Source organism: Erpetoichthys calabaricus, chromosome 13 (assembly GCF_900747795.2).
Source record: "Erpetoichthys calabaricus chromosome 13, fErpCal1.3, whole genome shotgun sequence".
Taxonomy (NCBI): Eukaryota; Metazoa; Chordata; class Cladistia; order Polypteriformes; family Polypteridae; genus Erpetoichthys; species Erpetoichthys calabaricus.
The window spans coordinates 44,605,568-44,625,708 of NC_041406.2; the positions used below are offsets into that span (position 1 = coordinate 44,605,568).

A 20,141-nucleotide genomic window follows, 5' to 3' on the forward strand; every position below is an offset into this window, starting at 1 on the left:
TTATTTCATTTAGTGCTTGTTAGTATCATGTCTTATTTTGCCCAAAACCTTCTCTTGTGTTTGTTGTTGAGGACAAACAATGAAAATTTCCTTTTCTTTTGAATGAGAGTTAAGCTTAAAGCAACCATGGTAAGTGCTATGAAATAATCAGAAAGATCTTCAAAGTATTTCATTCATTGCACCATTCATTGCATCAGCTTAATTGGAAATATCCTGAGGTCAAAGTTTACCATTTTAATGATCTTGCTTTGCTCCTTCTATTGCCAAATTAAAAAAATAAAATAAAAAAAAGACAGTGCACACAAAGCATTCCCTTTTCCGGTTGATATTTTTGCTTTCCCAAGCTGCCAATCTTGCTTTCAGATCTTCTTAGGCTTTTCTCTTTTCCTGTAAATTCTTATCGGCTTAAGAGTCTCTGCTGAACTGTTCATCTGTAAAATACTCTAACTTTACCCCATCCCTTAGCTTTGTAATTTGAAAATGCCGTCACCATTCTATTAGTGTACTTTTTGGCATCACTGATATTTGCTGTATTAAAGATTTCAGTTTCTTTCACAACTTAATTTTTCGGCTCAGTCTTTTTATAGGCATTGCTATGTCTGACTGCCTGGAGTTGTACTTTTTCTGTAATATATGCAAGCTTTGCGCACATAGTTGGTGTATACTGACATATGTCTATGGTATAAGAAAGGTGTGCCAGGAAATGCGGAGACCCTAAGGAAATGCTTTTATAACAAATTCAAGAACACAGCTGGGTATCAGTGAAGTGTGCAATGGTAAGATGAAAATAATGGGTGGACAAGATTTATCCAGCCTCCCATTTTAAATGCACTAGAGCCAGAAGAAAAGAATAATCTGCTTTGCTGCAGTTTTTAAATTAAATATATCCATTTGAATCAAGTTTTCTTAGTTTGTCACACTGAATACTTCCACATTGCTGATTCACTTTTATAGAAACCATGCATTATTCTATTATAACTGAAATCGCTTGTGTTTTCCATAACTCAACAGAAATTATTTCATACATTCAGCTTAAATTATTATAGAAATGCATTATTGTCAGCCAGGCAGAACCATCTGTACTCTTTCTTCTCTTTGGTGACTTTAAAATGTCACAGTCAGATTATAACAAAAAAGAAAAGGAAAACAGCTACCCACAATTCTTAGGTCACTCCACTGGATAGGCAGGTAAAGTATATTGAATACACTATAGCTATTAAAAGAGAGCTTCTTCTCAGGAGAAAGTCTGAACCACACTGACTCACCATTCACAATAAAACGGCATAAAGATTTTTTCTCTTGAATTACAAAGTCTAAATGTTATTAACTCTCTCCGCCTCAGCAAGTTCAAAGCTGTATGTAGAGTGAAAGATTTGTTCTTTGTTCAAATGTTGCTACTTTTCTGAAAACTACAGGAGGTACAGCATTTAGTTTCAAGGCCACCGACAGTGTGGTTACATCACACAGCAATCAAGGACATCATTGCAAACTCTCAATTATTTTTTTCTGCCTTTGTTTGAGTCTTTTTATTTTGTATTTTTTGTGACTTTCGTCAGAAAGCTGGCTTGGCAGCTGACTGGTTAGCACTATTGCCTTGCAGCTGCAGGTCATTCTCTGCGGATTTGTCTTACAGTTTCTGAATAATGTTTGCAGATATTCCTTTTCCCCCCTGTATCCCTAACACATGTACAGCAGATTAGTTAGTTGCCTGATATGAAAGAGTCAGTGTGAGTATGTACATGTGTGAGTGTGCTCTTGTTTAGACTGATGGTCTAGCTAATGATCTGAAAGTGGAACCAGAATATAGCTGGAAACAATAACTTCAGTGCTTTCTTTCTTTCATTTTCTATTTCCCTTGGTGCCCTCATGTTTTACTTCCTTTATATTTACACAGTGTGAAACAACATCCTTTCTGTGTGTTGTTTCTTTATTATTGGTTTACTGTATTTGTGCATTTGTGGCACTATATTTCTAATATTGCACTAAAAATGCAATTAAACTCACTTTCCTTAATTATCTTTATTTTTTATTCTTTTAAAATGAATAATAATATTAATAAATTTTATTTATATTGCTCTTTATATTTTAGCAATCTCAAAGTGAACTGTATGATGTTTGTATCTAGACAAAAGTTAACAATTTGCATAGCACTGCTTCATACTGCTTCATGTACATTATTACTGGTTCTTCAAACAAGCTTACTGATACATCCAAATTTGATATGATTTTATAAAGTAAATATTCTGATTTCTTACCTCCCTTCCATAAAGAGAGGCTGACGCTCTGTGTGATCCAACTACATGACTTTGAGAGTAGACTGCTGAAATGATAAATCATGTAGTGAACTGCAGCTTTCGGCAGCTGTGAAATCTACAGGATATCTCTAAGGTAACCTTCATCTGAGTTTCGCACAAATAACTTATCACATTTGAATGGACATACTGTATACCTGAAATCTTATTTAAAGGGAGGAATAGTTAAAAAATGCAAAAGAAATTTTACAACAATTTATGAGTAAATTTAAAGAGTTGAATAAAAGGTCTTAGTCTCAGCTGTGAGGATCAATTCTTATCAAGTAATCAGTTTCAATACCTTGTTGCCCTTCATATTTAATTAGCTATTGTGAAGGATACCGGCGCATCAGCAAGCCCAAACCCCAACACGAACACACAAGCCCTGTCCTGGGTTCATATTAAGGTAGATTTATTAATCAAACCACCTAAAATATGTCACACAAGCACAAAACACAGGTTTTCTCTCCACAACACATTCTTCCTACCGCACTACCCTCCCAGCTCCAACTTGCCTGGATAAGAGAGTGTGGTCCCTTTTATTATAGACCTGGGCATACTTCCAGTGCCAGGTCGTTTGCCCAATGGAAGCACTTCCGGGTCACATGGAGGGAGCTTGTCTCTCTGTAATGACCTCTTGTGGCCCCCAGTGACTCCAGCAGGTCTGCTCTGCTGAAATACGTGTCCCGGCATGCCTTGCTGGTTTCCTAGGGGACACCAACATCTGGGGCTGCTGCCATCTAGCATGCTGGGGGAATAAAAAAGCTTCCAGCAACATCTCTCTTTCCTAGTGAGCTGTCCATCCATCCCTTTTGGTCCTCCCATCTGGGTAAGGAACCATCCCCTCTCCTGGCCGGGATGTTCGTCCAGCCCATGTGACATCTACACTATCTTAATAATATTTGTTGTCATGCATGCACATCAGAGGGTCACCCTCCAGTATCATCTAAGATATGTAACACCACACAGGGAAAAAAAGAGGGAACTAGCACTAATCATGTCCTGTTCTTATCCCTCCAAAGAGCCAAGAAGACACCCAGTGAGTGCAGCTGACTCCATCCCTTCCAGTCTAGCGCCTATAAGTTCTGAGGCTACTGGAAAAAGATATCAGTCTATGATCAAAGCACCTCACAGGAGGAGCTTCGTCCTCGTGACCAACCTTTGAAAAAACCCAACACTTAAGCCCATACTAGGCAATCTACTTGTTTGTTGGTTTATATCTGTGCCATAGAGCACCTGCTTATTTTGACATTAAGAAAAAGCCTTGAGAATTCAATGGGGACAGCTGGGTTGGTGGCCCAACATTTTTTCTATCCAGCTTGTCATTTCTCACTCGACTACAGTGTGCATTTACTTTTTATAAAATGTAAGAAGAATGTTTATTGTAATAACTTTTATGAAAAAGAAGTATACTGATTGTTAATTTTCTTTATTAATTTTATGACATAATGACTGCACCAACCTTGCAAACTGGCTGGCATTTCCCTCTGGAATATTGAGCTGTAAATATAACTTGCTTACCAACTTTAAAGAAGATGATTACATATTTGAGGCATTTGGCATTTGTCAGAAAGAAGGTTGCAACTAAAATGACATCTGGTTGCATCTTATGGAATCACAAATAATTCTACTGCAGATTACTGTGACCGAATAATTAATTATATAGCCATTACTGCAAGAAAGAGACAAGTTTGTTTGAAGCTTACATAAATCTTTGAAATTACAGTATAGCAATTTTAAAATTCTAGAATTTTGAATAGAAAATAACTCTATGATATGCAATATGCAATGCCTTTTCGACACATACTGAATGATTTTACATCGATGTTTTACAACCATGGCTCAGCAGAATTTTCTCGTGCTAATTGAAAACTATAATATTCTCAGACACACTGAATTGTTCCTAGCATCACATGCAATACATGAATCAAATCTGGAAAAGTTCACCTTCCTCTCAGGAGCATCCATTTATCTTAAATGCACAATCTAGCTGATGTGGGGGGAGAACCAGAGATTTGAAGAAAAATCCACACAAACACAGGGAGAATGGGCAAACTTCACACAGCAATAGAACATGTAATTTAAAACAAGAACACTGGATCCATTAAGATGTAGAGTTAACAACTGCACATATTGTAATAAATAAATAGAAATTTAGAAATATAATTCCAAATTCCAAATGTTGCTCTAAACAATAGATTTTGTTTGATAAGTAACAAAACTGGAGTTATGTCCATGGGCTGCCATCAGCCTCTTCATTTTGTTTTAGTTAATTCTTTAAAGTCATACCTGTTTGCAGTGTTTCAGTGTTCATGCTTTATTATTATTATAACAAAGCCATCTCACTGGTGTCAACAGAAAGACCAGACCTGTGCAGACTATAAAAAAAAAACGCCCTCACGGAAAGTCTTGAGTAGACGATGAGTTATCGGGGATCTCAAAAAATGTGATAGTCCGATGTTAGTGATTTCATGAGTACTGTTTGGCAATGTTTATTACTTACAATTTTTAGGGTTATAATCTTTGTTCTGTATTGTAAATTATTGCTTTTACTAAAGCCACAGGTGCTCTTTGTATGTAGAATTCTGTTCATGCAGGAGATTGAATTGTATTAAAGAGAAAGAGAGCAGAATTATCACAATCAAGGTGAGGTACAGCAAAAAGAGAAGTTACTAATATTAAAAAGTTGTCCTGAACATATTTTAGATAATAACTGGCCATTTAGCCCAAAAAAGTTTGCCAGTCCTATCAATTTAATTCTTCTAAAATAACATCAAGTCTACTTTTGAAAGTCCCTAATGTCCGGCTGTCTACCACACTACTTGGTAGCTTATTCCATGTGTCTATGGTTCTCTGTGTCTTTGTGTGAACTTTACCCTTAACAAATTTCCAACTCTGTCCCCGTGTTCTTGACGAACTCATTTTAAAATAATAGTCACAATCCACCGTACGAATTCCAATCATAATTTTAAACACATTAATCATGTGTCCGCTTAATCTTCTTTTGCTAATTTGAAAACGCTCAGTCAGCTCTTTTAATCATTCCACGTAATTCATCCCCTGTAGCCCTGGAATCAGCCTAATCACTCTTGTCTTGAATTCTTCCAGTGCTGCTATGTACTTTTTGTAGCCTGTAACCTGCAGTTTGTATCCTAAAACTGCACATAGTACTCCAGATGAACGTTCACCAGCGCTATATAATCTAACATTCTGTTAGCCTACTTAATGGCTTCTGAACACTTTCTGGCAGTTGATAGTGTTGAGTCCACTGTGACTCCTAAATCCTTCTCATAAGGTGTACTTTCGATTTTCAAACCTCCAATTGAGTATTCAAACCTAACATTTTTACTTCCTACATATAATGCTTTAAATTTACTTTCACCTACCACAAATCTACCCAAGCCTGTATGTCATTCATACATTCCATATTATCTGCCAATTTGCCTATCTTGGTATCATACTGCAAACTTAACCAGCTTGTTATATTCCTATCCAAATCATTTATATATATTAAAAATAGCAGTGACCCTAGCACTGCCCTCTATGGAACACCACTCTTAACATCAGCCAATTCCTCGTACCCTAACCTTCTGCTTCCTGTGTCTGAGGCAAATTTACATCCATCTACAAACATCATCCTGAACTGCCACATCTTTTAGTTTGATGCCCAACTACTCATGGGGCACCTTATCAAATGGTTTCTGAAAGTCAAGTTAATAATATCATAAGTTCCACTTTAATCATATCCTTTGGTTTCTTTCTCATTGAGTTCCAGCATGTTGGTTAAACATGACCTCCTTCTTCTGAACCCATGCTGACTATTCAGTAAAAAAATGTTTCATGGTGTCTAACGGTCTTACACGGACTAGAGACAAAATTGTCCCATTTCATTGTGCACTATTTATGGGGGGGGGGGGGCATAAAAAAAGGAAACAAGTAGTAAACAAGTAATTTTATTACCTTATTTACTTAATTAGAATCCTGTAGTTTGTCATTGGGCTGGTATGTTCAAAATTAGAATGATTTTCCCCTTTCTATGATGGGCTCAATATAAGACGTTGTCTGACTCAAGAAGATAAAAACAAAAAAACCTAGGTTCTTGTTGTAGTAATGAAAGTAATCAAACTTATATGTGGATTATGAGAGAAATTTTTTATATTTTGCAAGAAGAGGTGAATTAAGATAGTGCCTCAGTTTCTCAAATGCCTTTCACCAGTTAGAAGTGACTTTGAGTCTCACTGTCTTTCTCAAAAAACTGATGCAGTGAGAATTGGTGTATCTTCTCAGAAAGCTTCTGTAACCTTCCCCAGATATGTGCCTTGAGACAATCCTGTCTCGGAGGTCTACAGACAATTCCTTTGACTTCATGCTTGGTTTGTGCTCTGACATGAACTGTCAACTGTGGGACCTTATATAGACAGGTGTTTGCCTTTCCAAATCATGTCCAGTCAACTGAATTTACCACAGGTGGACTCCAATTAAGCTGCAGAAACATCTCAAGGATGATCAGGGGAAACAGGATGCACCTTAGCTCAATTTCGAAGTTCACAGCAAAGGCTGTGAATACTTATGTACATGTGCTTTCTCAGTTTTTTTTATTTTTAATAAATTTGCAAAAACCTCAAGTAAACTTTTTTCACGTTGTCATTATGGGGTGTTGTGTGCAGAATTCTAAGGAAAAAAATGAATTTAATCCATTTTGGAATAAGGCTGTAACATAACAAAATGTGGAAAAAGTGATGCGCTGTGAATACTTTCTGGATGCACTGTATATTTACAAAACAATATACAGCAACTTTTTACAATATGGTGCACAATAATTTAACAATTACTGAGTTTTGCTGCATGTGGTGTTATGGGTCCACAGCTCTCCCAGCAAAGGCCAGTTCATTTTTAAATGAATAATCATAGCGCTCGCGGCTTAGCAAGGGGGCGTGGTGGCTGTAGCGAGCCGCAGGGCGATCTGCTGTGTGGGCGTTTCTCACCTAAGTGCACAGGTGAGAGACTGCCCACATCTGTGATTGTTCCTGGAGCTAATGTGCTGCAGCTGCTATGTCCTCTCTGCATATATAGAGAAGCCTGAGATGGTTAGGGAGAGGATTATTAAGAAGAGGATTAAGAAAAAGAAAACGAGGAAGAAATAAGGACGGAGGTTGCAGAAGGAAGCAGAAAGTGAGTGAGTGAGTGAGTGAGTGAGTGAGTGAGTGAGTGAGTGAGTGAGTGAGTGAGTGAGTGAGTGAGTGAGTGAGTGAGTGAGTGAGTGAGTGAGCGAGAGCGGGTGCAGGAAGCGAGCGAGTGTGAACAGGCTCACGGCAGCAGAGCAGGCAGCCTGAGTGTTAGGCCGACACCCAGGGCGTGGTAGTTGTTGTCGCTTCCGCAGAGTTTGTTTTAGGAAGGACGGGAGTGACCAGAGGTGGATGATTCTCTGCATGAGGCCGTGGATGGCAGCGGGAGTCAGGACTTGGAATGTGGTGTCCTCCACGTGAGAGCCTTGGCCGTTGGAGGAATTCCCAAGTCGCTGTCAGGGGGAGCCAACCGGAGCCAAGGATCAGAAAGGCGACTGACAGTAGTAGCAGAAGTAGGTAGAAGGTCAGCTGCAATGAGAGCGTCTCTCCTGTTAAGCAGCCCAGATGGGAGCAGCAGGGGAGCGGCCAGGGTAACAGAAAAAGCACCAGGCTTGTCATTTGTTTTTAAAGACTGTTTCCTGACAGAACGTTTTAACCTCGTTTTAAAGGATTGTTTTGTTTTTGTGTATATTAACCTCCACACGATTCTTTTATTGTATTATTTATTTGAACTGTTGAATGAACTGCATAGCACTTTTATTTGAACACTGACTGTTTTTGATTGTCTTTTAATAAAAGCACTTTGCACTTTGTTACACCATCCTCTTGCTCATTGTTATTGCCTCACTGTCTAGCTCATCGGTGACATTACCAACGGTGTTGGGTTCAAGGGCTCCCTAACAGCCGATGGGAGTATGGAGCAGAACCCGCATCGTCACACTGCAGTTTCTTATATTTCAAAGCCCATAAATGTTTATAATAGGTAGTGGGTTCCTTAGGATGTTGTAACGGGGACCCGGCTGGGACGCCCCTGCTGCATATGTTCCAGGGGAGCAGCTATGGGCTCCTCAGTACCTCCCCCGGGACGCTTGGTGGCAGCCTCCCTGGGTGACGTGGATGCTTCAGTTTCCCGCAGGGCTCCATGGGAGATGGAGTCCTCCACAACCCTGTGGGGATCTGGGGTGGCTGCCAGGGGGTGCTGCATGGATCCCAGAGCCAGCCTGGACACCTCTACAGCCCGTGATCAAGCACCTGGAGCACTTCCGGGTGGGCTATAAAAGGGGTCAGCTTCCACCACTCAACAGCCAGAATTGGGAGGAAGAGGATGAGGTTGCCTGGGAGGTGGGGTGGTGCTAGAGGAAGAGTGTTGTTGGTATTGTGTTTAAGTGCTTTGGGACTGTGTTGGACCTGTGGGACATGGGGAAGGCGTGCCCCACGGCTGAAGAGAAAAATAAAAGCCTGTGTGATTTAACTCTGCCTCTGCGTCAGTCTGTGCCAGGTTGGGCACTATATAGCGCCTTACTACATTGTAGAAAAACTGTATGGAAACACTGTGGTATATGTTTGTGCACAATTGTTCAGAAAACAGTAAAATTCAAGAACACCATGAAGAATCTGGGGAATTTATATTATTTGTGAAGAACATGTATTTGTTTTATATGTTACAAGAAGCCCATCTAATTAAAGAGCTTGAGAAAAAATGATAGATAGATAGATAGATAGATAGATACTTTATTAATCCCAAGGGGAAATTCACATACTCCAGCAGCAGCATGCTGATAAAGAAAATATTAAATTAAAGAGTGATAACAATGCAGGTATACAGACAGACAATAACTTTGAATAATGTTAACGTTTAACCCCCCCCCCGGGTGGAAATGAAGAGTCGCATAGTGTGGGGGAGGAACGATCTCCTAAGTCTGTCAGTGGAGCAGGAAAGTGACAGCAGTCTGTCGCTGAAGCTGCTTCTCTGTCTGGAGATGATACTGTTCAGTGGATGCAGTGGATTCTCCATTATTGACATGAGCCTACTCAGTGCCCGTCGCTCTGCCACAGATGTCAAACTGTCCAGCTCCGTGCCTACAATAGAGGCTGCCTTCCTCATCAGTTTGTCCAGGCGTGAAGCGTCCCTCTTCTTTATGCTGCCTCCCCAGCACACCACCGCATAGAAGAGGGCGATCGCCACAACCGTCTGATAGAACATCTGCAGTAAGACGCCAGCCTTCTAAGGAAGTATAGCCGGCTCTGTCCTTTCTTAAACAGAGCATCAGTATTGGCAGTCCAGTCCAATTTATCATCCAGCTGCACTCCCAGGTATTTATAGGTCTGCACCCTCTGCACACAGTCACCTCTGATGATCACGGGGTCCATGAGGGGTCTGGGCCTCCTAAAATCCACCACCAGCTCCTTGGTTTTGCTGGTGTTCAGGTGTAGGTGGTTTGAGTAGCACCATTTAATAAAGTCCTTGATTAGGTCCCTATACTCATCCTCCTGCCCACTCCTGATGCAGCCCATGATAGCAGTGTCATCAGCGAACTTTTGCACGTGGCAGGACTCCGAGTTGTATTGGAATTCCAATGTACAGTATATAGGCTGAACAGGACCAGAGAAAGCACAGTCCCCTGCGGTGCTCCTGTGTTGCTGACGACAATGTCAGACCTGCAGTTCACAAGACGCACATACTGAGGTCTGTCTTTAAGATAGTCCACGATCCATGCTACCAGGTATGAATCTACTCCCATCTCTGTCAGCTTGTCCCTAAGGAGAAGAGGTTGGATGGTGTTGAATGCGCTAGAGAAGTCCAGAAACATAATTCTTACTGCGCCACACAAAAAAAAAAGCATCAAGCAAAATCATGTAATTTCTAGCCCTGCACTATACTTAATTCTCCATTACATGCATAAACACCTACACCTGAACACCAGCAAAACCAAGGAGCTGGTGGTGGATTTTAGGAGGCCCAGATCTCTCATGGACCCCGTGATCATCAGAGGTGACTGTGTGCAGATGCTGCAGACCTATAAATACCTGGGAGTGCAGCTGGATGATAAATTAGACTGGACTGCCAATACTGATGCTCTGTGTAAGAAAGGACAGAGCCGGTTATACTTCCTTAGAAGGCTGGCGTCCTTCAACATCTGCAATAAGATGCTGCAGATGTTCTATCAGACGGTTGTGGCGAGCACCCTTTTCTACGCGGTGGTGTGCTGAGGAGGCAGCATTAAGAAGAAAGACGCCTCATGCCTGGACAAACTGGTGAGGAAGGCAGGCTCTATTGTTGGCATAGAGCTGAACAGTTTGATATCTGTGGCAGAGCGATGGGCACTAAGCAGGCTCCTATCAATTATGGAGAATCCACTGCATCCACTAAACAGTGTAATCTCTAGACAGAAGAGCAGCTTTAGCGACAGACTGCTGTCACTGTCCTGCTCCACTGACTGACTGAGGAGATTGTTCCTCCCCCAAACTATGCGACTCTTCAATTCCACCCAGGGGGGGTAAATGTTAACATCATACAAAGTTATTGTCTGTTTTTACCTGTACTATTATCAATCTTTAATTTAATATTGTTTTTTGTATCAGTATGCTGCTGCTGGAGTATGTGAATTTCTCCTTGGGATTAATAAAGTATCTATCTATCTATCTATCTATCTATCTATCTATCTATCTATCTATCTATCTATCTATCTATCTATCTATCTATCTATCTATCTATCTATCTATCTATCTATCTATCTATCTATCTATCTATCTATCTATCTATCTATCTATCTATCTAAAAATAAATGCAAATTCTGGAGCAACTTTCTGCCAATACCTTGTCCCAGGTACTCTGTAACAGTGGAAAGAGACCTGGAGCCCTCCAGAATGAGGGTCGCTACACTAGAAAGCTCAAGAGGATCTCTCTGTTATTTTTGGTTATTACCAACCATTGTGAAGACTGGAAGTGCTTGTTGCAAGGAATTCAACCCCATTACATCACTTAAGATGGGTTGGAATGAGGAAGTAGATATTATTAATTACCTGAAGTAATCTCGAAAAACGTTTTGCTCAGAGAATGTTCTCGGACAAATGCTAATACTCACCAAATCTGTGTCAGCTAAACATTTTAGGTTCAATCATCCCTTATATAGTCTAATAAAGTGCCTAAGTAAGATTCCAAAAGGAGGCTAAGAAGCTACTGAAGCACTCTGGTAAGAGGCCCTTTCAAATCCTTTCACAAAAAAAGCTTGGAAGTGCGAATTTGCATGCCTGTGGCTTTGTTTAATGTCTGGCTGTGAAAGAAAGAAATGAAAGATATCATCTATAAACCCTTATTAGGCATATTTCAGCAGTCACTTCAGAAAGGAGAAGTACCTGAGGACTGGAAAGTTGCAAATGTGACTCAAATCTTCAAGAAGGGAGACAAAATTGATCCTAGTAATTACTGACCAATTAGTTTTACTTCGGTGCCATGCACAATTATGGAAACTATGATAAGAAATGCATTTAAAAAAGACATCAATGAAAATAATATTGTAAATAACAGCAAGAATGGGTTTATAAGAAGAAGGTTCAGCCAAACCAATCTTTTAGATTTTGTTGAAGAAGCAACCGCAATAATTCACAAAAACAAATCATAATTTATCTAGACTTTCAAAAAGTACTTGATGCAGTCTCATATCAACTGATTAATTCTGAAACTAGAAGCCGTAAGGCATCAGAGGTAACCTACAAAACTGGATCTCTAGTTGGTTAACCAGCAGGAGACAAAGAGTACAGATAAGAGAAGATTGCTCCACATGGAGCAAGGTCATCAGTGGAGCCCCTCAGGGGTCTGTCCTTGGACCATTACTTTTCTGATTGATATTAATGACATTGATTCTGATATAGTTAGTCAACTTGTAACAAATTCGTAGATGACACTAAAGTTGGAGAGACAGCAGACATTGAGAAGGCAGTAAAAAGAATTCAAAATGACATGCAGAACCTTCAGAACTGGGTGAACACCTGGAAAAAGCAGTCTAAAAATAGAAAAGTGCTACATGTGGGCAAAAGAACATCAGTTATTAAATACAAGAATGAAGACACTGTTACATAGGAAGTAACCTCTGAAAAGGATTTAGGGGTATATGTTGATGCAACATTTTCATCGACTAAGCAATGCACAGAAGCAATTAAAAAGGCAAATAAAATGTCAGGTTATATCATAAAAATTGTTGAATTTAAGTCAAGGTATGTTATGCACAAACTATATAATGCACTTGTGAGACCACAAGAAAGATATTGCAGTACTTGAAACTATGCAGAGGAGAACAACCAGGAACCAAGGACTTAAAGACATGTCCTAATATGATAGACCCAGAGAATTAAACCTGTTTAGTCTTGAGCAGAGGAGACTGTGTGGTGACCTAATCCAGGTATTTAAAATCCTCAAAGGCATCCAGCAACATTCTTTCAGTTTAAGGGTGAATTACGAACTCAAGGACATCAGTGGAAATTAGGGAGAAGTGCATTTAAGACTGAAGCCGGGAAACACTTCTTTACACAAAGAGTTGTGGGACTCTGGAGCAAACTTACTGCGACATGTAGTTGAAGCAGAAACCTTGGCAACCTTTATGAAAAATCTGGATGAGATATTGGGACAGCTTAGCTATTAGCTAAACAAATGGGCTTGATAAACTAAATGGTCTCCTCTCGTGTCTTATATTCTCATGTTTTTACAAGTGACATACATTTTGGCTGTGTGACTATCTGTAACATCGTTTAAAAATATTCACTACAAAAGAAAATTTGTGTTATGGTCTTCCACATATGTGCTATGTAAAATCAAATGAAGCCAAATAAAAAACAATTAAAATGCCTGCTGTTGGACAAAGGAAAGGGTTTAGTTTTTTCATATTTATTTTCAATTAAGTTATTACAACATTTTAAGAATTTCAAAAGAACACAGTTACATCAACAGCTAAGCTGAGTTTTACTGCAATCACTGCTATTTTATATTTTCAGCATGGCAGTAGTCATTTTGTATATGGTTGCTATGCTTCCTTGAGGATACATGAAATAATGAGTCCCTGCCTATTTAAGATGGTGGCACTTAGCAGCTTGTTATCTAAGTACAGTATTGGATAAATGCTAAAAGATTATTTTTGGAAACATTTCATTCTTTTGTTTTTGCGTTTTGGTTTGCTTTTTTAATTAATGAATGTATAACACTCTCTGAACATTTCTCACTGGCTGCCTCCTGGTATTTATTACAAACACTGCCTCTGGCTCCTCCCAGACAGTATTTGCTGCTATGCAACCATAATCATCACATTATAGAAATGCAGGGCAAATAAAACAGGCTAGCATTGTGCTTGTTTGCCCTTATGAGAGTACAGTGTAATGCCCCCAAGTTCTTTAAATTCTCATGTTTTAGTGTTTTGGGTGGTTATGAACTTTGCCTTGCTGTTTGACTCTGCCTTTGATTTTTAGCTTTTTTTATCACTTGAATCTTGGATTACAGCCACAAATTAAATATACTTTATTAGTACCTGTGTCTTACACACTTGTCTGTACCCCAGCCTCATTTCATGTTGTCTCATGACTCGGCTTTTCCAGCACAGATGCTGGCACCACAGAATAGTGTTGTATGTACTTATGCTTCTGTGGTTATGTCTGGCCTGCATGCACCTAACAAAGGCCACTGATTTATGAAACTGCTGAATCTATTCCAGTGACTGCACCTGAGGTACTTGAGAATATTAGTTTCTGAACCCTCTTTTCCCAAACTATGAATGCTGGGTATTCTTTTATAATAATAATTGATTAAGGTTCCAATTTGCTCCCTAAATAAAATGTTTTATATACTGTAACTTGAAAATCCTGGCTGTTGAACCATTTGTGTTCTTGAAAATAAATCTGTACCATGTTAGATACAATTAAAAAATAATTTCAACATGAACACCTATGGAGGAAAAATAATGTTTTCCTTCCATTTGCATGACTTTAGTATGATAGTAATATTTTAATTTATGCTTAAAAACATAAATAGGTGATCATAGCCTTCAATGGAATGACTAACAATCATTAATATTTATATTGCATAGCATGATTATATGCATGTAACACCATTACAAGGGAATTTAGAGAGAAAATAAGATTAACATACACTGTAAGTGTGAAACTGGACATCTTGGTAGTACAAGGACGAGTGCTACATCCTCACAGCTCCATTAATTTATTTAGGTATGTGCAAGTTGAGTTGACTGATGAACGATAAACTAGCTTTGTGCAAGTACATGTGAGTGATTGTATTACTGTACCTCTGATAAAATAGCTTCCAGAAGAGACTCCTGTCTCCTGTCAACCATATGGTGGAAGACTTAGATTTTAACAATTTATAAAATGTACACATGGCATAATATTAAGGTGTGTTCAATGATTTAGTTAACCGATTTCAAAGTTGGAGTATTTTAAAATTCTTTTTGTTTATTAAATATTTTATGTCACAAAGTGATAATAAAATACAATTACGTGCATTATTAGACTACTTTAAAGGATACAGTTACTAAAACTTTATAAAGTCATGCAGTTAAAAATCTTTACTTAAGTTTCAAGCTAAAATTGTTGGAACTTGGTGGATAACAGATCATTGAGGTGCTTTGCTGATAAATAATAGTATCAGAGAAATATTGAATCATTGTGATCTGCATATAATAAAACAGTGAGGTTGTTTTTAGTATAATACTGACTACCTATTTGTTAATTCAAAGACTTACAGAGGGATGCTTAAATAATTCCTTTCTTTTTACATTCATTTAAATATGTAATTTTTTTCTTTCTTTTTCTTTGTGGTTGTCCTACCTGAAGCAGCAGCGGACATGAGCTGCTGTACCAATGGCTTCTGCAGCCTTTGACAAACTTGTATTAGAGATCTGTTTTGTCAGGAGTGACTATCAGATGAGTAAAAGAGGAATATATGAAAAATAAACTGAAGTAACCCAAGGAAAATTTTAAACAGTAAACTAATCCGTTTATGAATTTGCACCGAATGTTTTTCTGATAATTTTCCAAATTCACCAGTGCTTTTCAATGGGAAATGTTTCAGTTTCAAAAATCTGAACATCACACTGTTTCTTTGAAGAAGAACTGTGCCAGATTTCAACAAAATCAGTCCACTGGGAGCCGAATTGTTTCATGTGGATAGACAAATGGATGGACAGACAGACAGTCTATCGTAGTAGTTGCTTTTTTCATTATATGCAAACATATAAAAACTATTGAATACTGAAATGCAATGTAAAAAGTAGGAATTGACTGACTGAAAATAATATAATTTGCATTGAATTAATCATAGCACATATACAAAAGGTATCCCATATCAGTAAGTAAACATAAACAACTATGTGACCCTCCAAAAATATGGCTAAATAATTTGCATGCATTAACACATTAACAGAGAAATGAAGTGTTACATGTTTAACTTACCTCTGTAGAACATCTCAACATCTTTTGTAATATTTGTACTTTAATAACATCCAAAAAGAGAATTATATTGCAATCCATAATGTGCATTAAAATAATTTTAAAAAATATTTTAATGACAGAATCGATTTTTTATACAAATAATTTCAAGTTATATATAGAAAATAGATGTGATATTCAACAAAGTTCAATTAAGTTTATTGCGACTCTAGTCTTTGAAGTCATCTTCTGGCCTGCTCATATCAAAAAGATTTCTAGAACTGCCTTTTGCCAAGCCTGCCACATTCCTGCCAAGGATGTTATTTGAAATTAATCTCAGTCACAACTATGCAGATTTGTTACACCTTTCTGTATTGATAAAAAAGAGCAGTGAATTGGAGATATTTTAATTAAAACTGTTTCATTTACATATGCTCATTACATGCTGAAACTGTTGATATGGTTTTATCATTGATTTGTAAACTTTATCTTTCATCAATGCAATGACCTATACATGGGCTATTCTTCTGTAAACCTAGCAACTCAGAGAATTGCCTTTTTTACTATTCATCTATTGAATCTGTTTTATACCATTTTCAGAATTTAGGAGTCAGAGTCTATCACAGCAAGTGCAAGATGAGGACCAGATGTGAACAGGCTACCAATCCATCACTGGGCAAACCCAGATATAAATACCAGGCACCAACTTAGAGTCTCCATTTTAACTAATAAAGTACAGCATTATGAAGCATACTGTACATACTCCATGCAGATGGTGACTAGTCTCCTGGAATTGTGAGGCAGCAACGCTAACCACTGGGCTACTCATTTCTTTTATAACAATTTTTACTGTTTGTCCAACTATGGCTTCTTGAATAATGATTTATTTCATATGAGTATCGACAAGATAAGATTATCAAGTATCCACACTCACCATTCTTTTTATAAAACATGATCTCCCCCTTGAATTCCTTCTTTTCCTCTAAGGTCTTGTCAATGAGAAGGATTATCTGTTCATTTGTCTCTGTTCCATACAAAAACTTACAGCTACAACTCTTCTGCATAACTTCAGTCCGTGCAAATCCAGCCAATTCACAGAATCCATCAGAGCAATAAACTATTGGAAATCCCTTTGACACCTGAGCATTTGCAAGAATGAAGTTACTGTCTGAAAAAGAACAAGTACAGAAAGAAAATTAGAAAGAACATTATAGGCAATTTTTAAATTAAGCATTTGGTGAAACATACAGTATCATTTTAACAGAAACCAAAAATTTGAGAGACTCCTATGACACGTGCAAGACAAAAGCTACACTTCTAAAACAAATTAGGCTCAAAAAGAAAAAAACGGGCTCAGTTCTTTTCTAGTGAGTTACAGATTCTTTGGTTTTATTTTTTTGCGTTCCTACTTTCTGGCTGTGTGTTTCGTTTATATTTATAGTTATTATTTGCTTACTTCACATTTGTATTTTCCAAGTACAACAGTAATTTCAGTGACAAACTTCATGATGATGTTTCCTCTTTGTCTCATCGGACTATGACGTTCAGGATGTACTTGAGTGATTCGCAGCCAAATGCAAAGTAGGGATGAGGATGAGCACCTCCAAGTCTGATGTCATGATTCTCTCTCAGAAAAGTGGACTACTCTCTCCATGTGAGAAGGAGAGGGCCCTCTGCTTATAGTGGTTTGTGATTTTCTCACTCAAGTTTCTCAGGTTTTTGCTTACAAGTGATGTTCTGACCTATAGTTGTGAAGCAGAACTTAAGCCTAAAGACAAAACTCTCAGTTTAAAGGTCAATCTACATCCCTGTCCTCGTGTATGTTCATGAGCTGTGGGTAAAGACCGAAAGAATAAGATCACGAGTTCAAGCATCAGAAATTAAGTTTCTCCATAGGGCCACTGGGCTGACACTCTGTAAGGGTTAAAAGCTCAGCAGTTCAGTAGAGACTAACAGCAGTATTGCTGCTTATCCAGACTGACTAGTGCCAGTTGAGATGTCTTGCTCCGGGTATGTCCTACAGGGCAGAGACTCTGCAGCAGAACTGGGACACACTGAAATGATTATACAGTTCCTTCAGAAAGTATTCAGACCTTTTCACTTTTTACACATTTTTGTTATGTTGTCACCTTATTCTCAAATCATTTAAATTAATTTTCCCCAATACCCCAGAATTACAAAACAAAAACAGGATTTCAGGAATTTTTGCAAATTTATTAAAAATGAAAAGCAGAAATTTCACATTGACACAAGTATTCAGACTGCTATGGCACTTGAAATTTGGCCCAGATGCATGTCTCCCTATTGATCATCATTAAGATGTTCTCACACCTTGTTTGGAGTCCATCTGTGGTCAATTTAATTGATTGCACATGATTAGGAAATGCCTGTCTTTATAGGGTCCCACAGTCGACAATGTATATCAGAGGAGAAACCAAGCCATGAGGTTGAAAGTAATTCCCTGCAGTGTTTAGAGACAGAATTGTGTTGAGGCACAGAACTGGATAAGGCTACCAAAAATTCTGCAGCACTGAAGGTTCCATAATTCTTAAATGGAATAAGTCTGAAACAGCCACAACTCTTCCTAGAGCTGGCTGTCTGGTCAAACTGGGCAATCGATGGAGAAAGGCCTTGGTAAGAGAGGTGACAAAAAACCTGATGGTCACCCTGCCAGAGCTCCGGTGAACATATGAGGAGATGGGAGAAATTTCCAGAAGGACATCCACCATTGCAACAACTTTATATCAGAGTGGTTAGTTGACAGATGAAAGGCCACTAGGAGTTTTCAAAAAGGCACCCAAAGGACTATCAGAATATGAGAAACAAGATCCTCTGGTCTGATGAAAACAAGATTGAACTGTTTGACATGAATTCTAAGTGTCATGTCTGGAGGAAATCAAGAACTACTCATCACCTGCTCAATACCATTCTAGCAGTGGAGCACAGTGGTAACAGTATCATGCTGCAATGTTGTTTTTCAGAGGCAGGGAGTGGGAGACTAGCCAAGGTCAAGGGAAGGCTGAATGGAGCAAAGTACAAAGATATTCAAAATGAAAACCTGTTTAAGAGGGCTCTGGGTCTGGGCAACGTCAACAAGGGAATGTCTCTGTGAATGTCTTTGAGTGACCAAACCAGAGCCAAGACTTGAACATTTCTGGAGAGACCTGAAAACAGCTCTCCATTGATGGCCTCCATCCAGCTTGACAGAACTTCAGAGGATGCAGAGAGAACAATGGCAGAAAATCCCCAAATCCAGGTGGCAAACCTTGTCACGTCATACTGTACATAAGAGGACTCCAGGCTGTAATCAATTTTTTATTTTTAATAAATTTGCAAAAATTCCTAAAATCCTGTTTACACTTTGTCATTCTGGGGTATCTAGTGTTGTTTAATAAAAAAAATAATTTAAATGATTTTAGAATAAGGATGAAACATAACAAAATGTGTAAAAAGTGAAGGGATTTGAATAATTTATGAAGGCACTTCTCCAAGAAAAGCTCACATCTGTAGCTGGGGAAAGGGAAGTCTAGGCTGAACTGCCTGGCCTGCTGCCATTCTGGCCCTCACCAGGAAAAGCAGCTTGAGACGATGGGATTAGATCTTGAATTCTTGGTTCCTATTCAGTGAATAAAATGACTACAATAAATCACAATATCTGTTTTAATTTATTTAATACTAGCCGTCTGCCACTGCTCTGCCTGCGTAGTAGTGAAACAGGACAGTGAGGAGGGCCCTGCCTGGTTCCCCACTCCTGATGTCACACCTCTCCCTCCCCTCGGCCTGCAGCATCTGTCTCGGTTTAGTGCAAATATATCGCTTTTTCAAGCGAACTATAAAGCTTATCGCAATGAGAGAAGTTGCAAAATCAACCAGAATGTTCAAGCAAATTATAGAAAAAAACCCAATCTCAATCCGTTAAGTAGTTCTCTCATTCGCTAGCTAAGCAGTTCAGTAGAGACTAACAGCAGTATTGCTGCTTATCCAGACTGAGGTAAGGAACTCCCTGAGGCTGGCGCGTGAATGAGGAGGGCCCTGCCTCCCTCCCCTCAGCCCACTACGTGTCTCTCGGATTCATGCAAATAAATCGGTACTGCAAGCTAACTGTGAAACATAGCTCAATGAGAGAAGTCACAAAATCAATCAGAATGTTCAAGTAAATTATAGAAAAAAACCCAATCTAAATCCGTTAAGTAGTTCTCTCGTGAAAAATGGACAGACATACAGACAGATGTTGGATTTTATATATAGAGAGAAGTGAAAAATGTACATTTACTAATTACGTACTACACACAAAAGAGGCTAAAGTTATCAGAATATAAAGGTGGTAAATAATATAGAATAGGAACCCTTTCAATAA

The 20,141-nt window shown here is 38.6% G+C and overlaps 1 protein-coding gene across 1 annotated transcript in view; it reads right to left on the bottom strand.

Annotated features, from left to right (window-relative positions):
- The window catches only part of kcnh8 (potassium voltage-gated channel, subfamily H (eag-related), member 8), a 278,164-nt gene that overhangs the window by 154,056 nt on the left and 103,967 nt on the right, over window positions 1–20,141 (bottom strand). The window contains exon 2 of the mRNA XM_051936034.1: window positions 16,719–16,952. Within this exon, the coding sequence (XP_051791994.1) occupies window positions 16,719–16,952 (234 nt within the window). The remainder of the gene's footprint in view (window positions 1–16,718; window positions 16,953–20,141) is intronic.